The sequence below is a fragment of the Haliaeetus albicilla genome, chromosome 24 (assembly GCF_947461875.1).
Source record: "Haliaeetus albicilla chromosome 24, bHalAlb1.1, whole genome shotgun sequence".
Lineage (NCBI taxonomy): Eukaryota > Metazoa > Chordata > Aves > Accipitriformes > Accipitridae > Haliaeetus > Haliaeetus albicilla.
Window position 1 is genome coordinate 23,183,866 of NC_091506.1, and position 27,251 is coordinate 23,211,116.

The window sequence follows — 27,251 nt, forward strand, 5'->3', positions numbered from 1 at the left end:
AGTACACTAAAACCACTATGATATTTTAAAACAACATATTATTCAGGATGCTTAAATATCTACTGTTATTCTTTGATTTATTTTTCATTTTCATTCACATCTTCCTCTTCCTTCAAATCTTGCCAAACTATTATCTTAGCAAAACCAAAAAAAAGCACAATAAAGAGAAAATTTTGAAAAACAAGAAAACTTCAACATTTGAGCTTAAAATGGAAACTGAGTCCTCAAGACCTAAATTTCAGCAAAGAGCACCCAAGCTTTTCCATGAGTAGACTTACTTGTTCCACTGACAATAATAGCAAAATGATCAGAGAAGCTGCAGGTTTGGTTCCACAGGCACAAGCATTTACCTCTCAGAGAGACTATACTATGAAAGAAAGAGAGATGATAACCAGAAAAGCAGAAATTCCCTTTTAACTGAGGCCCAGTACCTTATCTTTAGAACTACATGCATGTAAAGAGGAAGTATATAACAATACCGCCAGATGCACAGAATTATACAGTATTCCCACTCAGCCCAGAAACCTCACAGTTTACAAGTAGTGAAGTGTCCCAGTGCATTTGTAGGACTAAAATACAAAGATAATGGAACATATGCTTGCAGAAATCATCCAAATGTTCAAACCAGTATGTTGCAGATTTAGTTTGGAACTAAAAGCAACAAAGAAATACAACATGCTTCTAAATAATGTAAACGCCAAACCAAAACTGCATGCAACATTTTAAAATAGAACCAAAAGACCCTCCCAGCAAAACAGAGTAAATACTTGAGAAATTATTTTACCAATGAACATTCTCTGAAGTCACTAGTTATTTTCATCATTCATTTAGAATGGACTTTCAACAGTGTAATATAAAGACATGAAATTGAAAACAGGCCCTAACAACTGGATGGTACACGCATGAGAACCAATCAGCATTATATTCATCCTGTAAAAAATTTGTTTTGGACATAAAGAGAAGCATGACAATATAATAAGTTTGTGCTGCTACATCGTAAAGACTTTTTTTTACATAGCATTTTAGATCCTTAAAAGTATGAATACAAGTTCAAAGGTACACAGAATAAACTCCTTTTCTTCTAAATTGTGGAAAGTGTGCACAAGTAACGTGAATACGGGAAGAAAAACATGGCCAACTTAAAATTCTAGTCAGCACAGGATGATAAGACTACTCAGCTTTGCCATGACACTACAAGTCCTCTGTTCTTTAGGAAGCAGGCAGTTTTTAAACATGACTGTGGTAGAGTATCACTTGCCAGAGAGAGCGGCCAAAACTCCAGGTAGTCTGCATAACCTGAATTCAAATTGAACTTAATGAAGGATTTATACTCTTGTTTTATTTGTTGCAACAGTGAAGCATTTGCATGGGTAGCTGTTCATGAAATTCCTCAGTCAAATCCATCCCTTTCTAACTTGCCTACTTTTCCGTGAACCCATGTCATTTACTCCCCTCTTCAGGAAAAATGCACCTAAACCTTTGTATTAAAACCTCCTTTCATAAGCATGACTCCCAGTAAAACTTCTGCCTCACTCAAAAATAAATATCCCATATAAATAGGCCCAAATATCCAGGAAGGAAAAAGTGCTATGCAGCTGTTTTACAACAACTACCTCCTTTTAAAATTTGGAGGTTAAAAAAGTCAAACTCTGATCATAACTCCTAATTATAGATACCCACTTGAAATGGCTCCAAATTCTCTACCTAGCTCAAAGAATGCAGACCAGAAGTCGCCATGGAACTAACCGAGTAACAGAGAGAAGCACAATGGCAGCTGCTAGAGCAGCTGGTATGGTCAGACACTTCCAACATGAAGCCTGAAAAAAACCATTTGAATGGCAAAAATGTTTAGGTCAAATCTAGGCATTCCACGTAGGAATAAACCTCTACAAAAGCTAATTTCATGCATATAGCTTAGTCTTTACAAGTGCAACAAAGTCCTAATTTGAATGTGAAATTTTAAATGACGATTACAAACATAACACTGCTAACTGAAACTATGACTCCCCATACACAACTTAATCTGAACATAAGCATTCATTTGACACAAGGGTACACCCCACTGCTTCAAAGTTGGCTTACATTTCAGTACCCGTGGTGCTTTCTGCTATAAACTAGGAGGCGTATTTAATTAAAGCTCTGATGTATGCATTGTATTATCTCAAATTACTCTCCACAAAAATTTCGTAATGTAACTTCTTAAAATGCAAAACTAGCCATACGTAGTTCATACAAGCTAGTTTTTTGTAGCATTCCCCCCACCCCCATTACAATATTCCCCAATGGATTGAGAACATTTGAGCAGAATTATATTATTAGTACAGTTTGCAACAAATTAGAATCTAGTTCTTATTGCCATGTCTGTTTTGTACTGTCTAGTAAACAAAAGTCAATTATATTAAGAACTTATACAAATCCCCAAATTCAATAAATGCAATAACATTAACAAACCAATCTATCTTCAAATATACACTGTCAAAAGTTCAAAGCCATTATGATGGACAACAGTATTCACAGGCAGTGGCAAAAGCTTTGATCCAGGAAAGAAATATTGACCAACTTGTTTTACTTAGAATGCAGTCTCAATTCAGCTGTTTCTGTTAAAAACAAATGAAAGCTTTGAATGCACATCAAAGTAATGTCCCAGGTAATTAATCTTACTGAAGTTAAATATCATTGCAAAAAAAATCCAGACAAAATTTGCATGTGTCTCAGAAATGAACACTAACAAAGCAACCGCTTCATTCCGTAATGTTCTGCGTAATAAGACTGCCAACAACAGCCAGCTTAAGTTAAAACACAGTCTGACGACCACTGACAGAACGACCAGAATTCCACAGACAAGTACCACTGTGCACACTGCAAACTCTCATTTGTTCTCTGGTCCAAGTCCTGGATTCAAAACCACAGAAAAACCCCAACATCTACTCACTTGGACACTACCAAGTTTTAATTCTCACTAAATAAACCTATAAAAGGCACTAACAAAAAATGTTTTTTAAAAAAGGGCATTTTGACCAACAGTCTTATATGCCTTTAGTAGTAGCAGAGAGCAGGAGAAGAAAGATGAGAGTATTTTCTCCACACCAAAACAGAATGTAAGAATTAATGCACCGCCTCTTCTGAAATGGAGACGCACACCAGCAAGATGAAAAGAGAACCACAGGAAAATCTACCTAACTTCTCAATTTTAGGGAACAACCTTTATAATAGATTTAAGGACTAAGAATATCCATTTGAAAAGAGCTTACTTGAGATTATCTTCAGATTCCAAGGAGGAGAAAGAAGGTTAAACACCTCACACATCACCTTTGTCTAAGTCAAACAGTGGCAGTATGTTGGCTAGTAGACACAAGTATTTACTACAGAAGGGTCAAACAAGCCCATGAACCGACCTCACCCAGTACCCATTTAATGCCTTATGAACCCTATCTGCTAAAGGTAAAGCTGTGTTTTATTTTCGTTATTTAGCAGCTGGAAAATAACAAAGGAGACTGAGAGCATCAACAGAACTTGAGTACAGCTTACAAATGTTAGCTTCTATCTCAGGTAAAGACAGACAACGTCATTCTCTGCTAATCTATGTTAATCATCACTCAGCATATGTTTATTCAGCAATGACCGTATTCCATACTTCAAACTCTTTTAAAAATGAATAAAATATTATTAAAAGATGACTGTGGTAATAATTTGAGGCTTGTGGCTGGAAGAAGAGCTCTCAAATTTATCAGCCCAATTTTTAGAATGAGGGTCTTTATGGTCAGCTCCTCCTCTTGATGTGTCAGCATAAAACATACTAACATCAGAAAATATCACGTATGCTTCAGAAGGATGTTTACCTTTGTATAAGTGTAACTGTGGTATCTGACCATTTAACAAAATCTGTGAAGTTCTACCTACCACTAGCAGACTTTGTCCTGTTCCTCCTATGTAAACTCTTACACAATAGGATAAGCTTCAGAAATCTGTGGAGTTTCTCAATGCAGCTGTGGTAGAATTTGACCTCATCTATTTATTATTTATTCAGATATATCATTCAGCAACTGGAATCCTCTTATTTAGCATATCTATACTACATATGACATGTATTTAAGATAGTAAGATATTAATACACATTCTACTGGTTATATCATGACATGACCTTTATACAATGCTAATTTTAAAAAGGAAGATTTAATTTCTGCAGCTGAGAAGAAAAACTGATTTGCACACACAGCTGAAGCAGCATTTGATATAATGCAAAAATCCTTGGTGTCCTATACCAGCTATCCTTGTATTTCACCTCTGTTGTGGCTTCAGCTGTTGTGTCAAGCCCACCAGAGGAAGAGGTGATACAGAACGGCACTGCTGAGAAATCAGCTTGCTGGCAATTAGGTTCTATAAGAGACTAAATACTAGTTTCCTCTCCCCATTCAGGTCTTGGTGGATAATATTCTTTCCCCTCTTATATACTGTATATCATATAAACATGAATTAGTTTAAAGATCCTTAATGAAATCCTGTTTACTGAATAAATAAAATGTTTCAGGCATTGAAATTTCATACCTAGAACAAAACTATATTCTCATCTTAGATCAAATATACTCGATAAAGCCTATAATTTGACTCATTTTAAGGTTTTGCCCCTTTAGTATTCAAAATTATTACAAATAAGAAGCAGTATAGAGAGCTAGGAACAATTTTTGAGCAGGCCAACCTTTCCTTTCAAGTATGTGTGTGTGCCTGGGCAGAGGGAAATTAAGAAACATCATAAACCAAAGTGCATGCAGAGGGTCCACACAGCAGAAATGACAACAAAACCATCATTCTGTATTGGACACTATATCGGGTAAAGTCACAGATCACATCAAAACTCTATTAATTTTAGCCATATTTTCACTTAAGTAGCGAAAGAACATTATGCAGAGAGACCTATTTAAAACAACCGAGGGATCCCATTTCGATTAGTTAATAATATATTGTTATTATCTAATGTGGTGTGCTTTAAAACACTGATAAACATGAGATACTTTGTTCTCTCACTTGGATTTAAGAAATAGTTGGCTAAAGTTCTCCCACTTTTAAAATCAGAAAGAAAGGCATTGTTCAACTTCTAGTGGTTGTTTGACTTCTCTCTGAAGTTACAGATAAATGTCATAAGGTTAGAGAGCAACGTACTTAAAAAAGCCAATCCAAAAGGAACATGTACTGTTAAAGTCTGACCAGAGAAAGAGTTTTTACTGATCTAACTCAATCTAGAAGTACACATAATATGAAAATATCACTCAGTTTTAAACACTGCACAAATCCTGCATTTTGACTGCCAACTACATCATGCCAAGTCTAAAAAAAAACAAACCCAAAAGACAAACCCTACTAGTTTTCTCTATGGAAGAACAATATAATTTTGATAAACATAAATGCAAATGGGCATGGGAAACTCTCACCAGGTAGGAAAGAAAATGGATGAGAATATAGAACCCTTGTTGCTGCTTCCAGTGAGGTTCAGAGCATTGCTACCAAGTTAGTGAGAATGGAACTGGCCTTGAGCATTCTGCACGCACCGAGAGAGGTCTGTGTTGTAACTTACTGGAACAGAATCACTGCTAACCAGTCCTTAATCACAGGAATCCTCATAAAAATGAGAATTTTATCCTCTGCAACACACCCAAGGTTTATATCAAAGTGTACAGAACATAATGTTTAAGAAAACAAAATGGTAAGAGTTGTTTTGTTTGAAGTATGGAGTTTGGTGGAAAAGAAAATGTTTTAGATGTTACTTATATTCAAGGCAATGCACTCAAATACAGAAGATATTTGGAGACATACTCAGAAAGATATTTTGTGTCTTACTACATGTAAATCTTCACTTGTAGGAAAATGAGACCTCAGAAGATTGCTTAAAACCTCTAAATCCGTTAAAGAGCTGACAGATGCTTTTTCTCATTCACAAACTTCCTTCCTTTACCATTTCCTCTCCATTATGCTGAGTCTATATATTTTATAGATCTTCTCTGTTAGTGAGGAATTAAATGTAGGCTTTCTGTAGAACTTCTGACCCACCTCACTGATCACAATAAAAAAGTAACACAATTAGCAATTCCTGTCTTGGAGACCTATAAATGCTATTTCAAAGCTTACTATAAGCCAAGAACTTTCTCCTTACAAAGCTTATCTATTACCAAATTTTAAGATCTGCTCCTATGTTCTAAATAATTTTATTAGCTACTTCCAATCAGTACCTAAAAAGAGGACTTATTGCACATACACAGAACAAGCATCATCGTTATGTTGTACTGCAGCTTGTAGCAGCTTCAATTCGATGTAGCACACAGATGCCCCAGTACAGCTCTGCAGCTCTTGCTCCCAGAAGCATCGACAATCTGCACCAACTTCTGCTGATACAGCTTGCCTTAGCTGGGGGCTGCACATGAGGCTGATCAACCACAAAAGCACATCGGGTCTAAAATACAGAACTCAGACCATTCTTAGAATTTATAGGCTCTTTACCACAACTCAATTCATAGATCTTTCCACAATGGAAAATGGTCCTTTAGGACAAGGGTAGAAGTCCAGTTCCTGAAAACAAGAGTCACCATTTTGCGAACTGAAAATGAAATATTGTGCAAAGACAGATTTTGAAAATATCAACCAGTCAGAAATGATCTTGTGTAACATGCTGCACTGTGGCAGCACAGGAAAACCTGAAATACTTCTTTTCTTCTAGGCTAAGCTAATAAAAACCATCTTAATCACATCTTAATTACAAAAAAAAAAGAATCCAAGTTTGCAACAGGTTGCCACCACTTGGGACAATTTCCATTAAGGCTGGGCAAACCTCTTTTCTCTCTCAATTTCACAAAGCCTTAACTGCTAGTATTAATAGGAAACTATTAGCTGTAAAGTTCCATTCTCCCAAAACTTGAAGCATTAGAATCAGCTCCTTCTTGAAACCAGTTTCTACTAAATGCTTCATATCACTAGTATCTTCTAAACGAGGTTCACAGAATAAAAGATAAAAAAAAGAATATATAAAACCCAATAATGAACTGTCTTTCCTTCAAGAATCTAAGATCAGCTGAAAACATTATCTAACATTCAACACCCTATGAAATGTTAACTTCAAAGCATGAGAATCACACCAGACACCTCTAGAATGGAAATTCAACAGCTGTTTCACAGCACATTACAATAAAGCAGAACCTCGTAAGAAAGAGAAAGAAAGATAATTTTTATTCCCAAGTGAAAGTGTAGAGGGAAGTTAGATTGAGAGAAAAGCTATTATTAAGTGAAACATGACCAGAAAGTCAGGAGTTTATACAGGCCTGTTCCGTTACATGTACTATTAGAGCCCTAGGAACTGCAGCTGGATCAGGAACACTGCTGTCCATCTCATTTGAACGATGACTTCCTCAGCACAACCTCCCCAAACAATGAGGGAAACCCTGTCTTTGGTATTATCTTTAAAGACAAAAGTGCTTCCAACTAAATTATCCATTCCTTCCTGAAGATTTATCCTTAGAGTTCAGTGCAAGTACTGACATGGCCTACCCCAACTTGACTCATGAAAACTGCAAGGATCACAACTATAATCATTACGGCTGTAGGCTACACTAAAAAGAATACACTAAATTCAAGGTAAATACAGTCCAACGTACAGCTGTCTAAGCTACAATACCCACAGCCACCGCTGTATTTAATCTCCCTGTGATCTGAGATTAAGTTTGGTCCATTCTACCACAAAGGTGGGGAGTGAAAATTAAAGTCAAATTGTAAACTTTCCTGTAGTGCAGTTTTAGAACTGGCTGTAAACATACCCTGCAACAGAAAATCCATCAGGTTTGCATCCTTGCTTCCTTTACACTGGATAAAGATGACCTGAAAGGTCATGTATATATCAACAAACAGAAGGAAGTTAGTTTTCTTTTCCTCTGTTCTTACCAAAACATTTAAACTCGTGATGCATCCATCCTTGTTCATCTGGTGAATTTTAGGGGCGACTGAAATTTTTTTGACTAAACGATGCAAATACCCCTCAAAACAAGCTTAGGATTCTTTTTCTATTACCCTGCCCTGTACATAGCCACTTATGTAAAAGGAAGCCAAATCATAACTGTTGCATTTTGTTTGTGCTTGCACAACATAAGGCAACAGGGAAGTGGGTCCTTTGTTTTTAAGCACAAGTTTAACTTGGATGACACTGAACTACTAAAAGAATCTGATTAACAGATATACTACATCAATTTCCTGTATTAAAGGCTATCAAAACCATCATTCAAACTTTCTGCTTCTCTCACAGGGACAAAACAGTTTGATTTTTTTGTCATACCAAAGCTTGGCTTTTTAACTTTAATTTTATTAAAGACATCTTTACAATAATTTCATGAAAATGTTTCTAGTCTTTTGTCTATTGTAAGGAAGCAAAAGAAGATTTATTTAGCTAAATTTGCAGTCCCCTTTAATGTAATACTAAGGCTTTGTGCTACAGTGGATTAAAGCAGCATCTGTTCCTCTCTGGAAACGTGGAGTCAAATCACAGCAGTGCAGTAAACTTGCCATCTCTGCCTGCACCCTAACCAGAATTGTCCTTCCTCCAAATAAAATTCAAACAAATTCCTGAAAGACACAAGAAGGGCTATGTAACTAAAATATTTCTGGTTAATAAGTCTTGCTAAAAGAGCCCATGATCAGTAACTATTTTTGCATTAACAAAGACGTAGGAAATGAACAAAATCTGTTCATCTAAGTTTTGACATAAAATGACAATATACAGGATGCTAAAAATGAACTTCCAAATCCAGGGCCTGATTCTGCTCTTATAACTACACAGTCATCTTAGACAACAGAAATAAAGAAGCAAACTTGGGAATATGAAATTGGCTTGTGGCCCATACTTTGTTTAAACATAAATGACATCCAAACAAAGCACAGTTAACAAAAACAGCACACCAACACACTTTCTCCCCAAACCCATGATTCTTCTCTTCATAATTCCAGTTGTTCTGTTGATCAGGCAGTGTCTGGGTTAAGGGCACATCCTCACATATTTAATGTAACAAATAGAGCAATCAGGGCTCCATCTTGATTACAGTTTCTGAGATCTCCTGCAGTTCTGTTATTAAATAAACATAAAAAGCAATAATTGATTGACAGCTAGTGTGATTAAAATATGCCTGGCTCTGAAATTAATGATAAAATTGCCATCAATTCTGACAGAAAAAGAACTTTGTAAATGCTGAAAGCACAAGAAAATCACATCCTTAATGTCCTTCACAAATTATGGTAAATCCTTACAATGAAGAGGCACAACAGGCACAACGACCCAGCTAATCTACATCTATGTATCAATAATGTTCAAAGCAACACTGTTTTTTTCTCCTCAAATTTTGGTCCTTCATAGTTTGGGTTGGTTTTTTTTTTTTTTGGGGGGGGGGGGGGGGGTAGGGAGGGTGTTTTTTGTTTTGTTTTGTTTTTCCCAAAAATACCATATTAAAAAATACAGTAACTTGAACCATTCCTTTGCACCTGTCAGAATCATGCAGAAACTGGAAGCCGCATGGGTTTACAGCAAAGAGGATGCATTAGTTCGGTTCTTGAGATTCTATGAAGACTTAGTGGATAATTTCCATGACATCTTTATAGCATTAATATTTCCAAACTAAAGCTGCCCTGATAGCCAGCTAAATCCAATTTTACTCATTGAGAGTCACACAGCTGAGGCTAGAAAGTTAAGGCAACGCAGTGTCTTGAATTTCAGTTGGATCACCACAGAGCAGGCAAAAGGACATGTTTTACCAGGAAAGCAATATCTCACTTCCAGCACTCTTGTTTCCCAATGTTCTGCTAGAGACGCCTGAAGTCTGAGTATGAGTAGTGTTAAACATCATGAAGCACAACGGAAATATGTGAGGAGATGTTAAACACCTACATGTAGCATTCCTACAAATGTTGGTTTTGGTTCAGGATGACACCTTGCATCCACCAACAGAGGACTGGCTACTTTTAGGCCAGCTTTTATAACTCACAGCCACTTCTTATTGGTGTTCAGGGCAAATACAGTTTGCAAGCATAATTAGAGTAATCACATAAGTGTGCTAATCAGCTATGCAATTATGAGATCTTCCTCTTCAGAAAGTTTGATCCTTGAATTGCCATCTTTATACTTCGGACAAAACATGATCAGTATAAAGGTAAACTGTTGTTTCAAAGTATCTGTTCCACCCAAAGTCCTAGTGCATAACCTTGAGATCCTCAAAGGCACAAAAAAATCCCAGCCTCCAAGTGATAGAAGAGTATTCTCATGAAGACTAAATATATGGTGGAATACTTTCTAAAGCCATATGAATAGAAATACAGTTGTCTTGAGAGAATTTTCATTTTGCAAATATGAAATGGTCACAGGGTGAGGAAAACCATGTAAGGCCACGGGGCTGTCTATCCTAAGAAATCACTTCCCAGTTCTCAGGAGGAACACCCTGCCAACTGCTAGTGAAGAGACCTTCTCCAGCAGAGGTCTGCTTGCCCAGCAGTAATTCACTGTGTCAACTCCTAGCAACCTTCCAATATAGATTTGCAACAAGAATAACAAATCAGAGTTACTGTTCAACTTGGTATTTGTACTTTTCAGGTGAAAAACTGAATCCTTGGCTTTCTTTACCTGACAGTTGCAATTTATTCAATGAAACTGAATTACAAATTGTTTATTAACTGCACCAGGATTTCCAGAGAGCTTCTAAAGGGGCAAAGAAACGAGTAAACGCTGTTGATACACTGAACGCTATAATTTTCACTGGTTAGCTCCAGATCTTGCACTACAGTTAGTATCTGTGATGATAATGATTCAGGTTAGTAGAAATAAGAAAAAAACAGATGATAGCTGACTTCACACATGAAACCCCAACATCGAGCACCTATTAACTAAGAGGGGGAAAAAACAGCTGACTTATGTAACAGTACTCTCAATATCTGCAATTTCAGGAACTAGAACAGGACATCACAACAACAAAACAAATCTGGTACAAAAGTAGAAGTAAAATGGGAAACAGGTCATTTCATTCAGCTTAGCTTAAGTTCTCCCAAAGCACTAGATAGATGTAATGAATTCTGCGTTTATATGAAGGATATCTGCCACAAGAATAGACACAGTTAAATGCAACCATCCAAACTAAGTACTCAGCAATTCCTCTTTTAACACATCAGGCAGAATAATCAAGTTTAACTGAAAGGAAGTGCATAGTAATGTGCAAATGGAGGAAAAAAGTCTGAAACAATGACTGAATAGCAGAACGTAACTGTGTGAATACAAGCAAACCTGTAACTGAAGTAACATTTACTAATTATGTATTGTAGCAAGCCGTGCAACTGTAATATCACTTTTGCAAACATTACCAACTCCACCCAGGAAATTTACAGGCTCAACTTTATTATTTTCCTTAAGGGTAAAAATGAGCTTAAGGATCACTAATTGTGTGACTAAACTGTACTATAAAACATTTTTCTTTATCAAAAACCCATTTTTCTTTTCATTTCCAGAAAAGACACTGTTGCATTCATATGTAGTTAACACTTAATCTAGTCACTTCCTCCCTTTCCATTTTTCCACACACACACACAATTTAAGATGTTGCCTATCTTTATTTAAATTGGATATTTCTTTAGTAGTTGATCAGCTCAGAATTTCATTGAATTATTTGGCGGAATACCCTTTCACAATGCATTGAAGATAAAGTGCACATGCCAGGGTAACTATTTTAGTCCATCATAATCTACACACAATATTGCACAAGAAAAACTAGTTCCTACATCTAGTTTTCAAGTAGCTCATGCAACACAGTACTGTGTTTTTGTGATTTTGACGCACATTATTTTAGTAGTTAATAACATCATAACAATAGAGACTGTACGTATTAACATGTCAAATCCCATTTTCTATTTTTCTTTCATCGGTTATTCAGTATCCCTACTTCAAAGGCCTTTAAACTAAACTCTCTTTTCTTTCTTCTTTTTTTTTTTTTTCTCCCCCTTTGGCTGAGGGCATGAGTCGCAAACGATCATTTACCCTAGGCAGTTATGACTGAATTTAACGCACCTTCCCTCGCTGACAGTTACACCGCCGGGTCTCCTGGTCTCTCCCCCGGTCGATTTCGGACACCGGGAACAGTATGTACCAGGGCTTTCAAGTAGAACTCGCCGCTTGTTTGACACCAGCCATGTGATTTCTTGCACTATATCAAGCTCAATGAAAAGAAGTGTTTTCATGCTTGCGTACACTCATGGATAGATTTTAGCGGCAAGGCACACGCTAAGTCAGGTTACACCCTAACAGCACTTTTCTCAAAAAGCTTCTGGCGGTTTTATACCTCATCTGCCACCGACTAGCAGCAGTGTATGCACGCGTACGCCTTTGATACCACATTTAAACGCTTGCGATTTCAAACTTGCGTCCCTGCGAGACAGACGGCACTGTAATTCTTCCCCCCTCCTCAACCCAGGACATCAGCTCCAGAACAACACACGATCGCCAGAAAGCCGCCGCCGGCCGTAGAGCGCCGTGCGTTCACGGTCACCGCGAACTTCGCAGCACCCCAGAGACAAACGGGGTCACCCCAGCGGCAAGCCGGGCCCCCTGCCCGTCGGGAGCGGCTCTGGGCTGCCGCTCCTTACCAGCTTCCCGCGACGGCGATCGCCGAGGCCGGGCGGCGACAGAGCGAAGAGCCCTTTGTGTGACAGGACGGGGCTCCCCGCCGAGCAGGGCCGGGAGGGCGCCCGGGGGTTCCCCCCCCGCCCCCCGGGCAGGGCTTACCAGCTGTCAAGCTCCAGCTCCAGCAACGACTGGGTCCTCTCCGAGCTGCAGTGCAGGCACCACATGGCTGGGCCGAAGTCGCAGGCGGGGAGCTCCGCGCCGCCACCATAGCCGCCCCTCAAGGCCGCCCCGCCCGCTCCCCTCACAGCGGCCGCGCACAGCTCGGGTTGGCGGGAGGGTGAGGGAAGGGCGGGGGGGGGGGGGGGGGGAGGAGAACGGGAGCGCGCGTACGCGCACGCACGCGCGCGGAGGACGGTTGCCCGGGGAACGCGAGGCGCCAACGGCCGCGGCGCGCGCCCCCGCCCCCGCTCTTCCTCACGGAGCCGGTCGCCTCACGGCCCGCACCGTAACCGGGGGCCGCTTGGGCCGGCTCCGGCGGGCACCGTTCGGTGCCCGCCGGAGCCGGCCCAAGCGGCCCCCGGCAACGCTCAGGTAGCGCCCGAGGCCCTTCCGGAGACTAAAAACGCGGAGCGCTGGCTCGTGCCTCATTAAAACCAGAGCGCTATTAATGACAACGCAAAGGGCCCGGCTCCGGGACCCGCAACGGACCTCTCCCTCGGCAGCAACGGCGAAGTTTTAAAACAGGCTCTGGGGACTTTTAAAGGAGAGGCCTTCGGAGCAAAGGTGCTGGTCAAGATTCAGGATTTTCTTTATGGGGGTCAAGGAACGTACAACTGTTTTCAGCTCTCCTTGCCCACCTCATCTGCTTAAAAAAAACCCACCCCACCCCACCCCCCCAAAAAAAACCAATTGTCTTTTAAATTATTTTAAGTGAAAAAGTATACATAGACACTGGAGGCATCTGAGAGGGGAAGAGAAACTCCCTCCGACGAAGGGTGTGGCTGCATTTTGTCGAAGGCTTCTGGCAGCCACATTGAAACTCCCAGAGATGTCCGTGGAAAGAGCAATGCTAAATAGCAAAGCTAAAAATATTTCAGATGCACCAGAATAAGAATGTGAAGAAGGAATTTAGCTTGTTAAAAAAAATCCTGACTCGAGGCAATGGCAGCAGCTGTGCTGGCGGCAAATATTCCAACCCCTTCTCCCTACACTTATTCCCAGGCACGCAACCAGGTGAGGAAATTGAGAGCTTTTGTCAACATCACACACATTCAAAACAGCAGCATCTGAACTTCCCTGTTGTTGTTCTGAATATTAGCAGAATAATCCAAATCCTATTTGCTTTCCATAAAACATTGTTTTTATATGCGTTACACTAGTATGAGATGGTTTGAGGTTCATGATTGCAAGGCAGAAAGTGAACTATGAAACTCACAGAAAGAAAACGCACCCAAGATATTACATTAAGTGCTGTGGAGGCCTGGTGACAGGAGAACGACAATTTTTGGAGCAGTAGTTGATTTATTATTAAAAAAAAAAACACCAGAATGAGAATTTTGGATAAAAATGAGTAATTCGAAAAAGATTATAATTATTATCCTTTGTTGCTCCACTGAAACCTGACCTAGAAAGCTTGTGGATTTTGCTGCATCATGTCCTCAGTGTTCTCACAGCATTTTTAAATGGGAATGGAAAGAAACCTCCACCTCCTCCAAACACATGGTAGCTCAATAGTAAAGCTAGTTCTGGCAAGCAAGAATTCCTCACTAGAATAAAAAAAAAAAACAAAAAAAACCAAAAAACCCCAAAAACCCAAAAAACCACACCAACTGAATTTCATCATCACAGTATCTGACACATGAATAACAATCCTTCCTAATTTTTTTCAAGCAGATTCACCACGTAGTGATTAAAGTATTGCAAGAAATCAAGTCTAAACAGAGTTAATTGTAACTTAGTAATTCATAAATGAAAACCATCTCATCTCCTAGAATACCATAAAAGGTGCTTTAATTTTTATATACACCTCTTATTGTAGAAACCACACACCTGCAAATGAGAACACTGAAATTTTATCATTTTCTCACACCCAATAACATTTTACACACATATTTTAACAAAAATGCTTATGCTTCATGATGCTTTCCCAGCTTTCCTCTCCCAAAGCCTAGAAAAGAGAAGGGTTTGCAGCATATCTGGAAGGTTAACCCAAGTGCTGAAGATCCAAGGAGTCAGCCAGTACCAGAACTTGTCCCGAGGGAACATCACCTTATCAACTGTCTGCTCCTGCTCAAAATGCAGTCCGAGTTACTCTGCTGATCTAAACATCAAATAATTTTGAAGAGTACTTGCTAAGTCACACTTTCTTTGGTAGAATATTCCTACAGCAATTTTAGCTTTTCAGGTCAAAAGAACAGCTGAAACTGCACCATAAAACCAGTAGATAAATTGTGCTACTTATAGGTACAAAGAAATTAGTGTTTCAAAAAATAGTAGGGCCCATATGGTTAATATCGTGTAATAACACAAGAAACCAAGACAAGTTTTAACTTTTGGGTTTCCTGTTTCATAGAACCATCAAAACATCTCGCTTTCCAAATTAAGTTTCCCTTCATCAAAATAAGCATCATGTCTATGTAAGCTGGGCAAACTGTCTAACCACAGACACTCCTTGTCTTCATTTAGATGCCAGGGTACTGGAGAAGGGGAAGCTAATTAAGCAAACAAGAACCTTTCTTGGAGGGTGGGGTTGGGGGGCAGTTGGTAAGTTTACCACTAAAGGCTTCATTCGTAATCATTTGCACAATATTTAGCGCAATTTTGTGTAAGGGCAGAGCAATTTGCACTATACTTTTTAGGAATGGAAATACTCTAGCACATAAAAGCAGCACTGGCTGCTCTATGTAGTTTGGGGAAACTCAGAAGTTTAGTCAGAAACTAAAAATGTTGCTCAAACAGATCAGGTACAAGAAAGAGCGCAATGAAAGGCCCAGCTGTGCCCTTGTGCTGTATATACAACAGACCTCTTATTTACAATACATACCATGAGAGCTAATCACATCTTCCTGGATGATAAAAAGAATCAAAGCAACTTTTACGTAAACCAGTTAAACATTTGGATCAAGTGTGCATTTTGCATAGTTTCCTAAGGAAGCGTTAGGCATAGATTCCAATAAGCCTGGGTTTAACTAGCTTTCAGTGAAACTCAAATATGTTAAGGAAGGACACACCTACACTGACTGTTTTGATAGTAATGTCACTGCAAGTCTATAACCAGGGACTATTTACACTGCAATGCCTACTTTCAACATCTCATGGTTACCCAGACAGTCTCTTCCCTACAGAAGTTCTGGGATAGACAACAATCCCACATTTTTCTGGTCCTGACTCAATGCCCTCCTGTATCAAGCTTCATCTCTACTTGTAAACAGAGAGAAATCCAAGGCAGACATAAGCAGTCCGCAAAAGTCAACTGCTTCTTTGGAAACTAGTTTCCATTTAGAAACCAAGTGCAGACAGCTTTAGCGTGGGCTGTGAAGGAGGATATGTACTGGAAAGGGTGGCCGAGAAGCTCTGACCTCAAAAGCAGTCACAGAATTTTCTGAAGAATGTGCTTTTCTGAACCTGCTTCAAACAATCTTCCTTCTGCAGATCTGAACATGCTAGATAAGCAAACAATCAAGCAATACTAACACATCCCATTTCAAACACTACCTGGCTAATTGTTACAGCTTCCCTCCCACCCCCCAGTGTCAAGCATCCAGAATAATCAATTCTGTTTCGACCATTCTGCTACAAAGTTTTTGTTAAATCAGTTCTTGTTTTAGTAAGTCTTTAAAACCTAAAGTACAGCTTAAATGTCAAAATCATCTACGTATTTAACATCTTGCATGTATTCCAACAGGGGAAATTAAACACAGAAAAACAAATTCTTGCTGCACTACGCAGATGGCATTGTGGTTTCCGAGTCAAGGCAGCCTGATGCAATTATTTTTGGAGGGATTTTTTGTCTATGTTTCAACATTCCAAAACCATCTTTGTTGAACCATAATCCATAGTACATAATCCAGTCTCCCTCACATAACAGTAACCATAATCCATACTGCATAACCCATTCTCCCTCAGGTGACAGTAACCATAATCCATAGTGCATAACCCATTCTCACTCAGGTAATTGGTGGTGATTTTTCATAGACATCAGGGCTTGGCTTTTTAGGACAATTTTTTTGGTGGCATGTAGCTACATTTTTTTGCTCTCCTGAGTACATAGGTGCAGTGCTTATGCAGAGGTGATGTTTCAGGCCTTAGAAGACAGGGGCAGGAGAGGCTCTTCTAACAATACAGAGCCAGTGTGGGCTTCTGTACCACTTTCTTTATCTGTACTTTGTATAGGAAACTTTGGCAGAACCAATAGGACATACAGAGGCCATATACTCTGTCGTTATCTCACTGCTATTTTGACAACTAACTAGCATTAGAGCTGCCACCAAGGTACTGTAGAAATATGTAGCGCAGGGTAAGGAGATAGGAAAGTGATTTTTTTCATGTCTTAGTATCCTTATTCCTGGCAATTTCTTGGAGCACAACTAATCGTACAACACAAAGTTACCTTTGCTCCATTAAAAAAAAATAAAAAAAAAAATCAACGTGACTTAGAGAAAAAATTAAGGAACTAGGTAATGTCTGTGCAAGAGGAAGTAAACAAAGATTTCAAACTATGAACTTATGCTCACTAGGTCAGTCCAGAAGTTTGAGGTAAATAATTCTGAAGCAAGCAGGCTGGCTGACCATGGGAAGAGCTTACTGTTGACAACCGGCTCATTCACTATAGTTGCTAGTTCATTCACTTTGTACCACTGTAGTTTTCAGTCAGCGTGACCAGCAAACTCTACTGACAAACTTAGAAAGACGGCTCCAATTTTGTCACTATTACCACATTTAACAATATCTCAGTAGTGAATGTTAGACCATTCAATCTTCCTTCCTAAAACTAACCATATTTTATTTCTAATACAGAAATACAATGCTTAGATTAAGCACAACACTGAAATTTTGGTTTATCCAGTAATTTACATAAATCACTGTTATTTAATGTGTTAATAGCTAAGATAAAGTTTATAAACCCCCAGAGTGCAACAAACTCAATTTGTAATTATGAGCACACAGCAATTTGTATAACATGCCATCTAAATCTACAGTAATTATGACCCTGCTTAAGGGTAATTCCCAACTTAATCACATTTAATACAGCATTATTTCCAAGATCTAAAAGGCCGAAACGAGCATTTATCTTGCATTTTGCTTGAATAAAAGCAAAGGGTTACCAAGAAAAAAAATGCAAGAAACTACTAGGGAGTAGTTTTCTTCCTGCAGACTATAAATACAGCCATGCGGCATTGTACAATAAAATGCATACACAAGTCAAAATACATGTTACTTCTCTCACAGTGGGCTTTGGGGGGATATTAATCCAGTTCATCCCTTGAAAAAAAATATGCTAACCCATATGGATCCTCCACCTCCTCCCTCCCATGATGAATTCTCTGCTTCTCATGCTCTCCCTCTACGCACACTTACCTGTACACCTAACAAAAACTGTGTTCTTTAAAAAATATTGGGATATATCAGTTTCAAGGACAATGCTTTTTCACATGCATGATGAGAATTATCCATAAACAGTAATTGATTCTTTAACTGTATAAAACATAATATATTGTGATAATTTTCCCACATGACTTGGAATTACATAGGGATTCTCAAATATGCCAGGTAGTTCTTTAAAAGATAACATGTTACTGTACTTATGCCATTTTTGTGTCACCCCAAAATGGATTTCTTATCTTCTCTCATATACATTTCTTCATTTCCTATGGCTGCATACTAGTTCACTTAATTTTTTAATGCCGATATACAAAACACGGCATTAAAACAATAGTTACAACTTCAGTTCATTTTTTAAACTGAACTTATAAAGCCTTCAAATAAACACATCTGGGAAAAGGCTTTATGTTGTCGGTTGCTATGGAACAGGCAAAACAATGAATCTTTGTAGTCCTTTTGCTCTCCTAAAAACAGATGCAAAGCCTATTTAAGGCAAAGGAAATCTTCACTGACTTCAAGCGTTTGTAGACTTGAAACTGTACTTTTCAACTACCTGTCTCACCCCTCCCCCCCTTTACAAAATATAAAATAGCATTATCGCTATGTGAAGGATGGGAATATTGAAGCACAAAGAGTATAAACCATAGCAGAGGAAAATGAGAATAACTCTTCACAGTCATCTTGCAGATCAGTGGGAGAACTAAAAATGAAACGTATCTACACATTCTGCTGCTTTATCCCCTCCCATAAAACCAGATACTTAGCTCTACAGAGGGCGAAAAGAAAAGGGTCTGTTATTAAGCCCCTCAAAACAAACCTTGTCAGTGAAAGGCTGCGCTCTGCAGCAAACTCTCTCCTTAGCCCTGGCTAGAAGATTTAGGCAGGAGGCCTGATTTTGGAACAAGAAAGGAAATTCCACAATGATAACAATGTTTCAAAATGCGAAGATACACTGATTTATCCAGTGTGGAAGCATGCAAACCAGACAACCCTATAAACTATAGCAAGTTTTAAAAAACATAGACAAAATCTCAGCAATGAGAAGAACAATGCATAAAGAGGATTAGATTGCAGTCAAACCATCAGACCAAAGCCAGGATTCCTGACTCAAAATTCTCTGCTGTCAATACTCTGACCTGGTTTTGTCCCTCAAAGTCAGTAGTTGACCCTAGAAACCCTCACTTGTGTGGGGAGCTATTGTAAACTATATTATTAAGTGCACTAAAACACTGACTATTTACATCCACGGGAACAACATCAGAAAAAATAACATTAGGCAGAGCTTTTATTTAGTACAGTATTTAGGTATTTCTCTCAGAGAATTCTGGAACACTGGTCACGCTGCTTCTGAGCTGATGTTTTCATCCTCTCTGATTCTGCCTCTGCTCCCCATAGTGCGGCTCACAGCAAGACACAGTTTTGGTTTTTCACAAAATTCATCAGTTACTAGATAACTACATTTCATTATAATACTATCAAGATATTTACAATTTCTCCTGACAGATCCATAGGCACATGGAACAATTTTTTTTTGTGCAAATACCATGCAATCTCCCTTTCAAAAGAAATTTAGCAGGGGGCTTTCAGCAGTCATAAATGTTGCCGAGACTCACCCCAGCAGTGAAACTATACCTGAGAAGCAGAAGCTGCGATCTAGGTCAATCAGCACTGAGCGGTGGTTCTTCAAGAGAAAACGCTTTCTTCTCACAAATCCATGGACAGAAGGATAGTGAGTGCTTGGAAATCCTCCAGAGAATAAAGGCTGACAAGGAGCCAGAAAGCCCATTTAGAAAGAAGTTCATCTGTAACCCAAGAAGGCCACTCTATTATTGCCAGAAATTGTAGATTGAAATAGAGTCAAAGAGAAAGGGAAACCTTTAATCTGCATTCTTGGGGGCAATAAAGGCAGGACTCTGTACTGTGAATACAAGGTGACTCCAATTACAAGTTTGCTGATACCATTATACATGTAATAGTCCTTTGTACATATTTCACTCTTAAGAGACAAGAGTGGCTCCTTCATTTTCCTCACTTGGAGTGCCACGTTCTCTGATGAATCCAGAATTCCCACAGCTTAGGATACACCTAAGCATTTGCAACACCAAGTCACTGGGTTCCAGGATTTCGCTGGCTGTGTGTTCGGTGCCACTATTGAGCAAGGGTGGTGGGCATGGAATCCATGTGGTTCAAGATGGAAACTCAGAATGTAAGTTCTGAGAAACTCAGGATGTAAGGAATATATCCTGATGCTCTAAAACAGCAGACCTCACAGAGAGAAAGCTGAAGCCATGAGCTCCCCCTTCCAGACTGTTACTTAGTCATAATAAAAGTCTGAAAAAGTAAAGTAATTCTGCTTTACTAGAGAAGCTGTGCAGATTTGTGGTCAGATTAAGCTAGTACTGCCATGGAAAGAAGCGGCTTTACCTTCCCCTCACCTCTGCACCTTCCCTACCCCCCCTTGCAGGTGCACGTGTTCATGTTAATATGGTGGGCACAAACAGATGTAAAACAAAGTGGGTTTTGGCAGGTCCTTTGGGATGTTTCACCTTCTACAGGGCAGAGACATTTGTCACAGTTGCACACTGAGTAGCACTCAGTATCAGTAAGACCCACTAAGTATGCCCTTAAGGCACAAGAGAAAAGCAATGCAGAAGTTCGCTTTTGTTCTTTACTGCTAGGTGGTGCCTCCAAATGGGACTAGAATGGAAAGATTATTAGGATTTGGGACTTTTTAATATTACAAAGTACCACTGTTAAAAAGCCATAAGAAAAATCCACTGACACCAGATGGTACGAAACTCCATATACCACCTATGCAATAGTTAGCAAACTTGTCACTGAATAAAATATCTTTAAATGAAGTTGGACAAAACAGAAACACTGAGATGATACGTATAATGCAGGTAGCTAATACACAGTATATTAATGCTCTTGAAACACCCTGTGTAAACCGACTGAAACTGAACCATCCTTTAAAAATATGCTACAGCAGAAGGTTCCCCACAGCCTCCTCTTATTTCTGCTTTCATTTTATGGCAGTAATAATGTGCTTTCTGCGAAAAGCATTTCTTTGGGATTAACAGACAGCTGAGATTAACAATGCTTAGTTATGCTTCACGTCATCAACATCTCAAAAGCTCTCAATCCCCAAGAAAAGCATAGTTTTGTTTGCTTGGTATTTAATTTTTTTTTCCCTGTCTGAATGATTCACAAATTTAGTAAGATGAGTGTGCTTTTATGTGCACGTTGGGTTTTGTGCACACACTAAAGTCAAGTAGAAAAATATATGACTGATTTTAACAATGCTTTGCTAATATTTTCTAATTCTGGAAAATACAGAATTGTGTTTCTTCAAACAAAAAACTTGAAAGAATTACAAACCCCTAAACTACAAATAGTTACTGGAAGCTTATGAAAGTAATTACTAGTCAGTATTAAAGTAAATATCTGAATGTTGCTAATTTATGTTCTGTATAGAACTGTCTTTCTACCAGTATTTGTGACATCTGGCTCTGTATAATGTGCTACATTGAGACATCATGTGTCCAGTGCACACCATGTAGAAATATGTATCTTCCATGACTTGCCTTTCTACAAGCACCATTCTAAACCCAGAAATTTTTGTGCTTGAAGCTCAGATTGTGTTACAGTTGTTTATTTTGATAGCAACCACTAAGTTTAAACTGTTACTAAAATGACAAGTATCACTGAAATGTCCCATACATAAATTTAAAAAAATAGACTGAAATCCAATTTTAGGGCAAAGAAATCACTTTTTCACTGGCTGCATATTTAAACAAATGAGTAAGAAGAAGGTTATAAGGAAGGTCTTATTATTGACCTAATAAAGTTAGAATTACAGGTATTTTATGAAAATATTTTCATGGCTTCTTTATTAGTGCATGACTCTGCAATGCAACAATTTTTAATTCAGGAAGGAAATTCATCTACATTCATATTTTGTCAAATCCATCAGCACAGAGGTGCACTGTATCACTCAGATAGAAGACTTGATTCAAATGCAGAAATATTTACAGACACGGCACTTCTTTTTGGCAGTTGCACATCTTTAGGCTGATACCGCAAGTGACTGTACCGGCACTGTAGTGTCCCTTTCCACAAAATTCAGTGAAGGCCGCATGCTTACGGTTTTATGTATAATGCAGAGGGTCATCACTAAGGAAAAACAGAACAACAAAACCACATTCCCCAGCAACGCTCACACAGCAAAACGAGTTACCGTACTAAGGCCACCCTAGATACATATATATATATAACATAGCAAACAGCTGTGGCACTGACAATACCACTGTGTGTGGTAACAAAGTCTGAGCCTCCACTAATTGACTTAAGTCCATGAACTAGATTCAGTAACCATAAAAACTCAATCCTAGCGTAAACTACACAAACAAATATTGACTTTTTCCATGGTAACCTTTACAGCTAATAGAAACTTTGAATGGTGTTTTGAGCCAGATATAAACAAAAGTAGGAGAGGAACCAATAAACACACACCTTGAAGAAATGCTCCACACAAACATAGAATGAAGAGCATTAAAAAAAAGGTATATTTTTGTTCCGCAGTTTCCTGCACTGGAGCCTGGAGGCCAGCACAGCACGTTTCAGTGTCCTCTCTCTGGAATATGATGAACTCTCTGAAAAAAGGCTGGGCAGAACTGGCCATTTTCACAAGGAGATGGGACACCTCTACCTGTCCTCTGTGTGCAAACGTGCCAGCTCTGCCCTGGCTCTGAGCAGAGCTGAGACAAGGCACAGCAGCTTGTGCTCACTGTCCTGCTCACTGCCACGTGCAGCTCCCAGCCAGCTCCGAATTCATATACCCGAAAATACATCTACTGTACAGCTCTCCCTAAACTTGAAAACAAAGAGGCAAGATGTGAAAGAGTAGGATAACATTACATTACCTTTCTAGGCATAATGAAACAAGGGGAAAGAACTGATCAGAAAATACCAAATCTAAATGACAGTACTGGATTTACATCAGGCATTTAGAGGCAGCTTATATTACTACAGAGTGATCAATTCCAGCATAAGGAGACTTAAATATTTGTTCCGTTATGCTCATTCACAGATTTCCCCCTTTGCCTGTCATGCTGAGCATGCCAGTACAGAACATAGACACATAGCTACCAGCATCTGGCTGAAAGCATACCTTCAAATTACCTTCTTTATAATACTGACGTATGCAGGTATGTTAAGGTAAAAAAGGACCAGGAAAATTCCTCTTTGAAACATTTCAGTGCAGAAAACTAATTACATTTGCTAATAAGTTAAGTGAAAGAAGAAACGCATGGCCTCACTGTTAGATCCACAGGGAATGCCCAGAAAGCAGCCCCTGTGACACAGGCCTCTATTTAAAAAGCTTATATGAGATTTGCCTAAAACCTCTGCAAGGCATCATTAGCACAATACCAACAGAAGAAATTATTTGCATATGACTATGCACAGTACACATTTGTTCACAGATGAACAGAATATATTTTGTTTCCTTTTGGAAATTTGTAATTCCTGAAGTTTATGACTTGCACAAGGGTTGTATTTTGGCACAACTAACTGCACTCTAAAGAGATAGTGGGTAGACATCAGGGTGCTAAGTTTTCATCTTTTGAAATTATGACTTACCACAGTCCTTTTGTTAAATCTACATAAAAAAGAAAAAAAAAAAAAAATGACGTCCCTCCCTGCCCCCGGCCTTGCATATAATAAACCAGTAGTTGCTAAGGGAAGAACAGAATTGTTTCATTGAATGGCACACACCACTGCGTGCCAGACAGGGCAGGCTGCCCGCAACCTGTCTTCCTTTTAGCAGCCCTCCACCTCTCTGAAGGAAAATTTCCACAGAAAACCAACCACCGCTTGCCCCAGAAGGTGATTAATAAGAGACTTATACCATAAACCATAGCATATTTTAAATCACTGCCTTCAAAAGGCAAAAATGGCCAAAGAAATCACATTTTTGTCACCCATAACAAAAAGGTTACTTTGCAATGAACTACATTACTGAAGGGACTTTTAACTTTTGATTGACTTTTTGCCCTGTCACAGAAAACATTTAATAAATTAAATCTCATCTAAATCTTAGACAAAAAGAAAATGAAAAGCCATTATGCTAATTAATTACACGATATAGTTAAGAACAGGTAGCCTCTCAAATGCAAACAGTTAATTTACAGTAAGAACCACCCCCAGGTGTCTTAGAAAAAGCTGCTAACCAATCTGAAGATTACAAACAGGAAGTAATTTGAAATGTAAATTCATTTTCTTCATCACCATAAAATGTCCTTTCCCCCCCTCTAATCTTGGTGCCCATGCTACAAACTGCAGTAACTTGGCAAATAAAAATGACCCTGAGGCAATAAAAAAGATGAGCAACACATTGTAAATGGGTGATCTTTGGCACCCACCCTAAGATTATTCAGTAAACCAGTTTATATCATTGTTACTTGTCTTCATTAATATGGAGTAAACATACTGCAGACTCAAAGGGACTCCAATTTCTCTTCCTCCTCCTCAGCTCAACACTCATAGGACTGCAAGAGCACTGGCAATTTAATCAATTCGTATCCTTTCACATAACTGACTAGAGAAATTTCCTCCTTCTCTAGGGTAGAATTTATCTTGGTGTGCTCAAAGCTCTGCTTGTCAAGAATCCAGAAAACTAAATTACAAGTAACATTTTATTTTGTTGATGGGATTGCACAATGGTAACTGAGGCCAGAGCATGGCCAGTTACATGCAGCTGGTATCAGCTACAACAGACATAGCAGGCTAAGAGAAGATGGATGCAGTTCCAGCCAGTGCTATTCTATGGAAACCTGACCATGGCTTCCCAATATAATGAGCTTGACAGGTACTGAAAGTACAGATGAAATAGGCTGTTTCATAGACAGGGAGTCATATAGAGTCCTCAGAAGGTTTCTAGTATGAACAATATTTTTTGGACTGCAGACGAACTCCTATCCTAAATCAAATTTAAAGCTAAGCTTCAGATGCAAAACCCACTATGCATATCCAAAGGATAGCACAGCACACTGGGGGACCAAAACAGGTGAAATCAAAGAGGTGGCACAATCTAACACTTTATTGGCAAACCTGTTTTCAGATATTCCAGATAGTTTGTTCCTGAAAAAACATGAGGATAAATTTTACTCTTGGTGGAAACCTGAGACCGAGTGAAATGTCAGCTACTGTGGCCTGTGTGCAGACTAGCCTAACGCCTCCTAATTCTCCAGCAGTGTTTGAGAACATCACCTAACAGTGATGTACAGGGACCATGCCTCTATAATCCATGCCCATAATCCAGAAGAGACATTTATAATACCTTATACTATCAAACCACCCCATTACATTCACCATGAGCAGACTATTGCTTTGGGCCTGAAGTCTGTAACACAAAAATAACCTATTGAGCTAGCAGTCTGACTGCTGACATACTCACTGTATAACCCAAGGAGTACACAAGTGTACTACAGCGCAAGCATGCACTTAAACCTATGGTTATTCTGATAACCCCATGTTATTCCTCTATATGTGTAATGCAGTGGTTATTCCTGTTTGCAACCCCACTGAAAAGAAGGAAAAGAGCGTAGGACAACCACTTAGATGTTTAGTTATCAACTAAAAAAACCTGGTAATTAAGTCTAGGAAGAGAATTCTGACTTCCTAGAAATGGAAGAAAAATGAAGATAACTGTAGATCAAAAAGAAGTTTTAGAAACCTTTCACATTTACTTGATTGGCTCACCAGCTTGGATATTATGCCATCTTTCGTTTAAATTATGAACTGCAAAGTAATTGAAACGTGAAGTATTGCTCAATCAGTTTAAAATTTAATCTCAAGAAATTCAGCCATACTTGATTTAATGGGTTTTTTTCTTCCTACAAAAAAAAAAAAAATCAGAGAAATTAAAGAGTTTTTAATCTTGCTACTCTGTGTTGTTTTCAGAATAACTTTCAGATACTCTCAACAACAAAATCCTCTAGTTTTTATAGGTAGATGATTACAAAAAACTTTACAAAAATAATTGTAAAAATAGTTTAATGTGTCCAAACCTTATCAGTTGCTCGCTTTACAATCATTTCAGTAGCTTTTCTCCTACATCACTCAGCAGTTTTTTGTTACCCATCACAATGAGTTTCAACAAGTAACTATTTTCAGATGCGTGACAGGTCTTTAGAACTGCTGGCAAAGATGCACCTTTATTTACATGCTTCTCTTTGTGCATATTGTAGACAAAGAATTACCTGGGCTAAATATAAATGTGATCATTCATTTTGCTTTGACCTTGCGTATAAAGCCAGCAGAGCCTACCCTGATATTCTTTAGTTGGTGATGTTTCCTCACATTTATTTTAGAGTAAATATCTACTTACAAGCATACTTTAGCTATTAAGGATGAAAGTTACTTTCAGTATTGATAGCAGGAAGGTGTTTGTTGTGGTTTGGGTTTTTTATTGATCAAATTAGCTTTCACTAATGGTGAAATACTCAAAGCATGCCTTTTTGTACTGCCCTGAAACCCCTCCCATGAGCCAGAAGGAATGAAACAGTCAAACAATCCAAGCTGGAGTTATTTCAAATGGATTCTTTTTGAACTTCACAGGAAACAAGTACATTTTGAAGGATGTAGAAAGATCAGCTGAGTATGACAGACAATCTAAATTTTTTTTTTTTCCCCTAGAATGGATACTGTGTAAGTGCCCAATGGCACCTATCAAGCATTTCCCAAGACACACGAGTAACCTGAGAAGACAACAATTGCTCATTTCTGCACAAACACCTGGTTAGTACTACACTGAGCCATGGGATGAAACGACAGACAGACAAGACTCCCCAACCACATCTGTATGAAAACTGAAAGGAAACATAAACTGTTCTTAGGCATCCATTTTTCAAAGCTCCTGCCATTATCCTTCAATGATACAGAGTTGAGAGGCTGGGCTTCTTTGTTTGTTTGTTAAGTCTGAAGAAAGCATTCAAATGGTGACGCAAACTGCAAGTACCTGCAT

At 38.8% G+C, this 27,251-nt stretch overlaps 1 protein-coding gene across 17 annotated transcripts in view; it reads right to left on the reverse strand.

Moving 5' to 3' along the window:
• Nucleotides 1–27,251, reverse strand: part of IQSEC1 (IQ motif and Sec7 domain ArfGEF 1) — a 357,476-nt gene that overhangs the window by 58,657 nt on the left and 271,568 nt on the right. The window contains exon 1 of one of the 17 annotated variants that reach the window (XM_069769839.1): nucleotides 12,782–12,942. The exons of 15 other annotated variants lie outside the window; for them this stretch is intronic. In XM_069769839.1, the coding sequence (XP_069625940.1) occupies nucleotides 12,782–12,846 (65 nt within the window). In that variant the 5' untranslated portion in view covers nucleotides 12,847–12,942. Of the gene's footprint in view, nucleotides 1–12,781; nucleotides 12,943–27,251 lie in introns of those variants that run through there. One more of the 17 variants, XM_069769840.1, reaches the window with a different exon arrangement.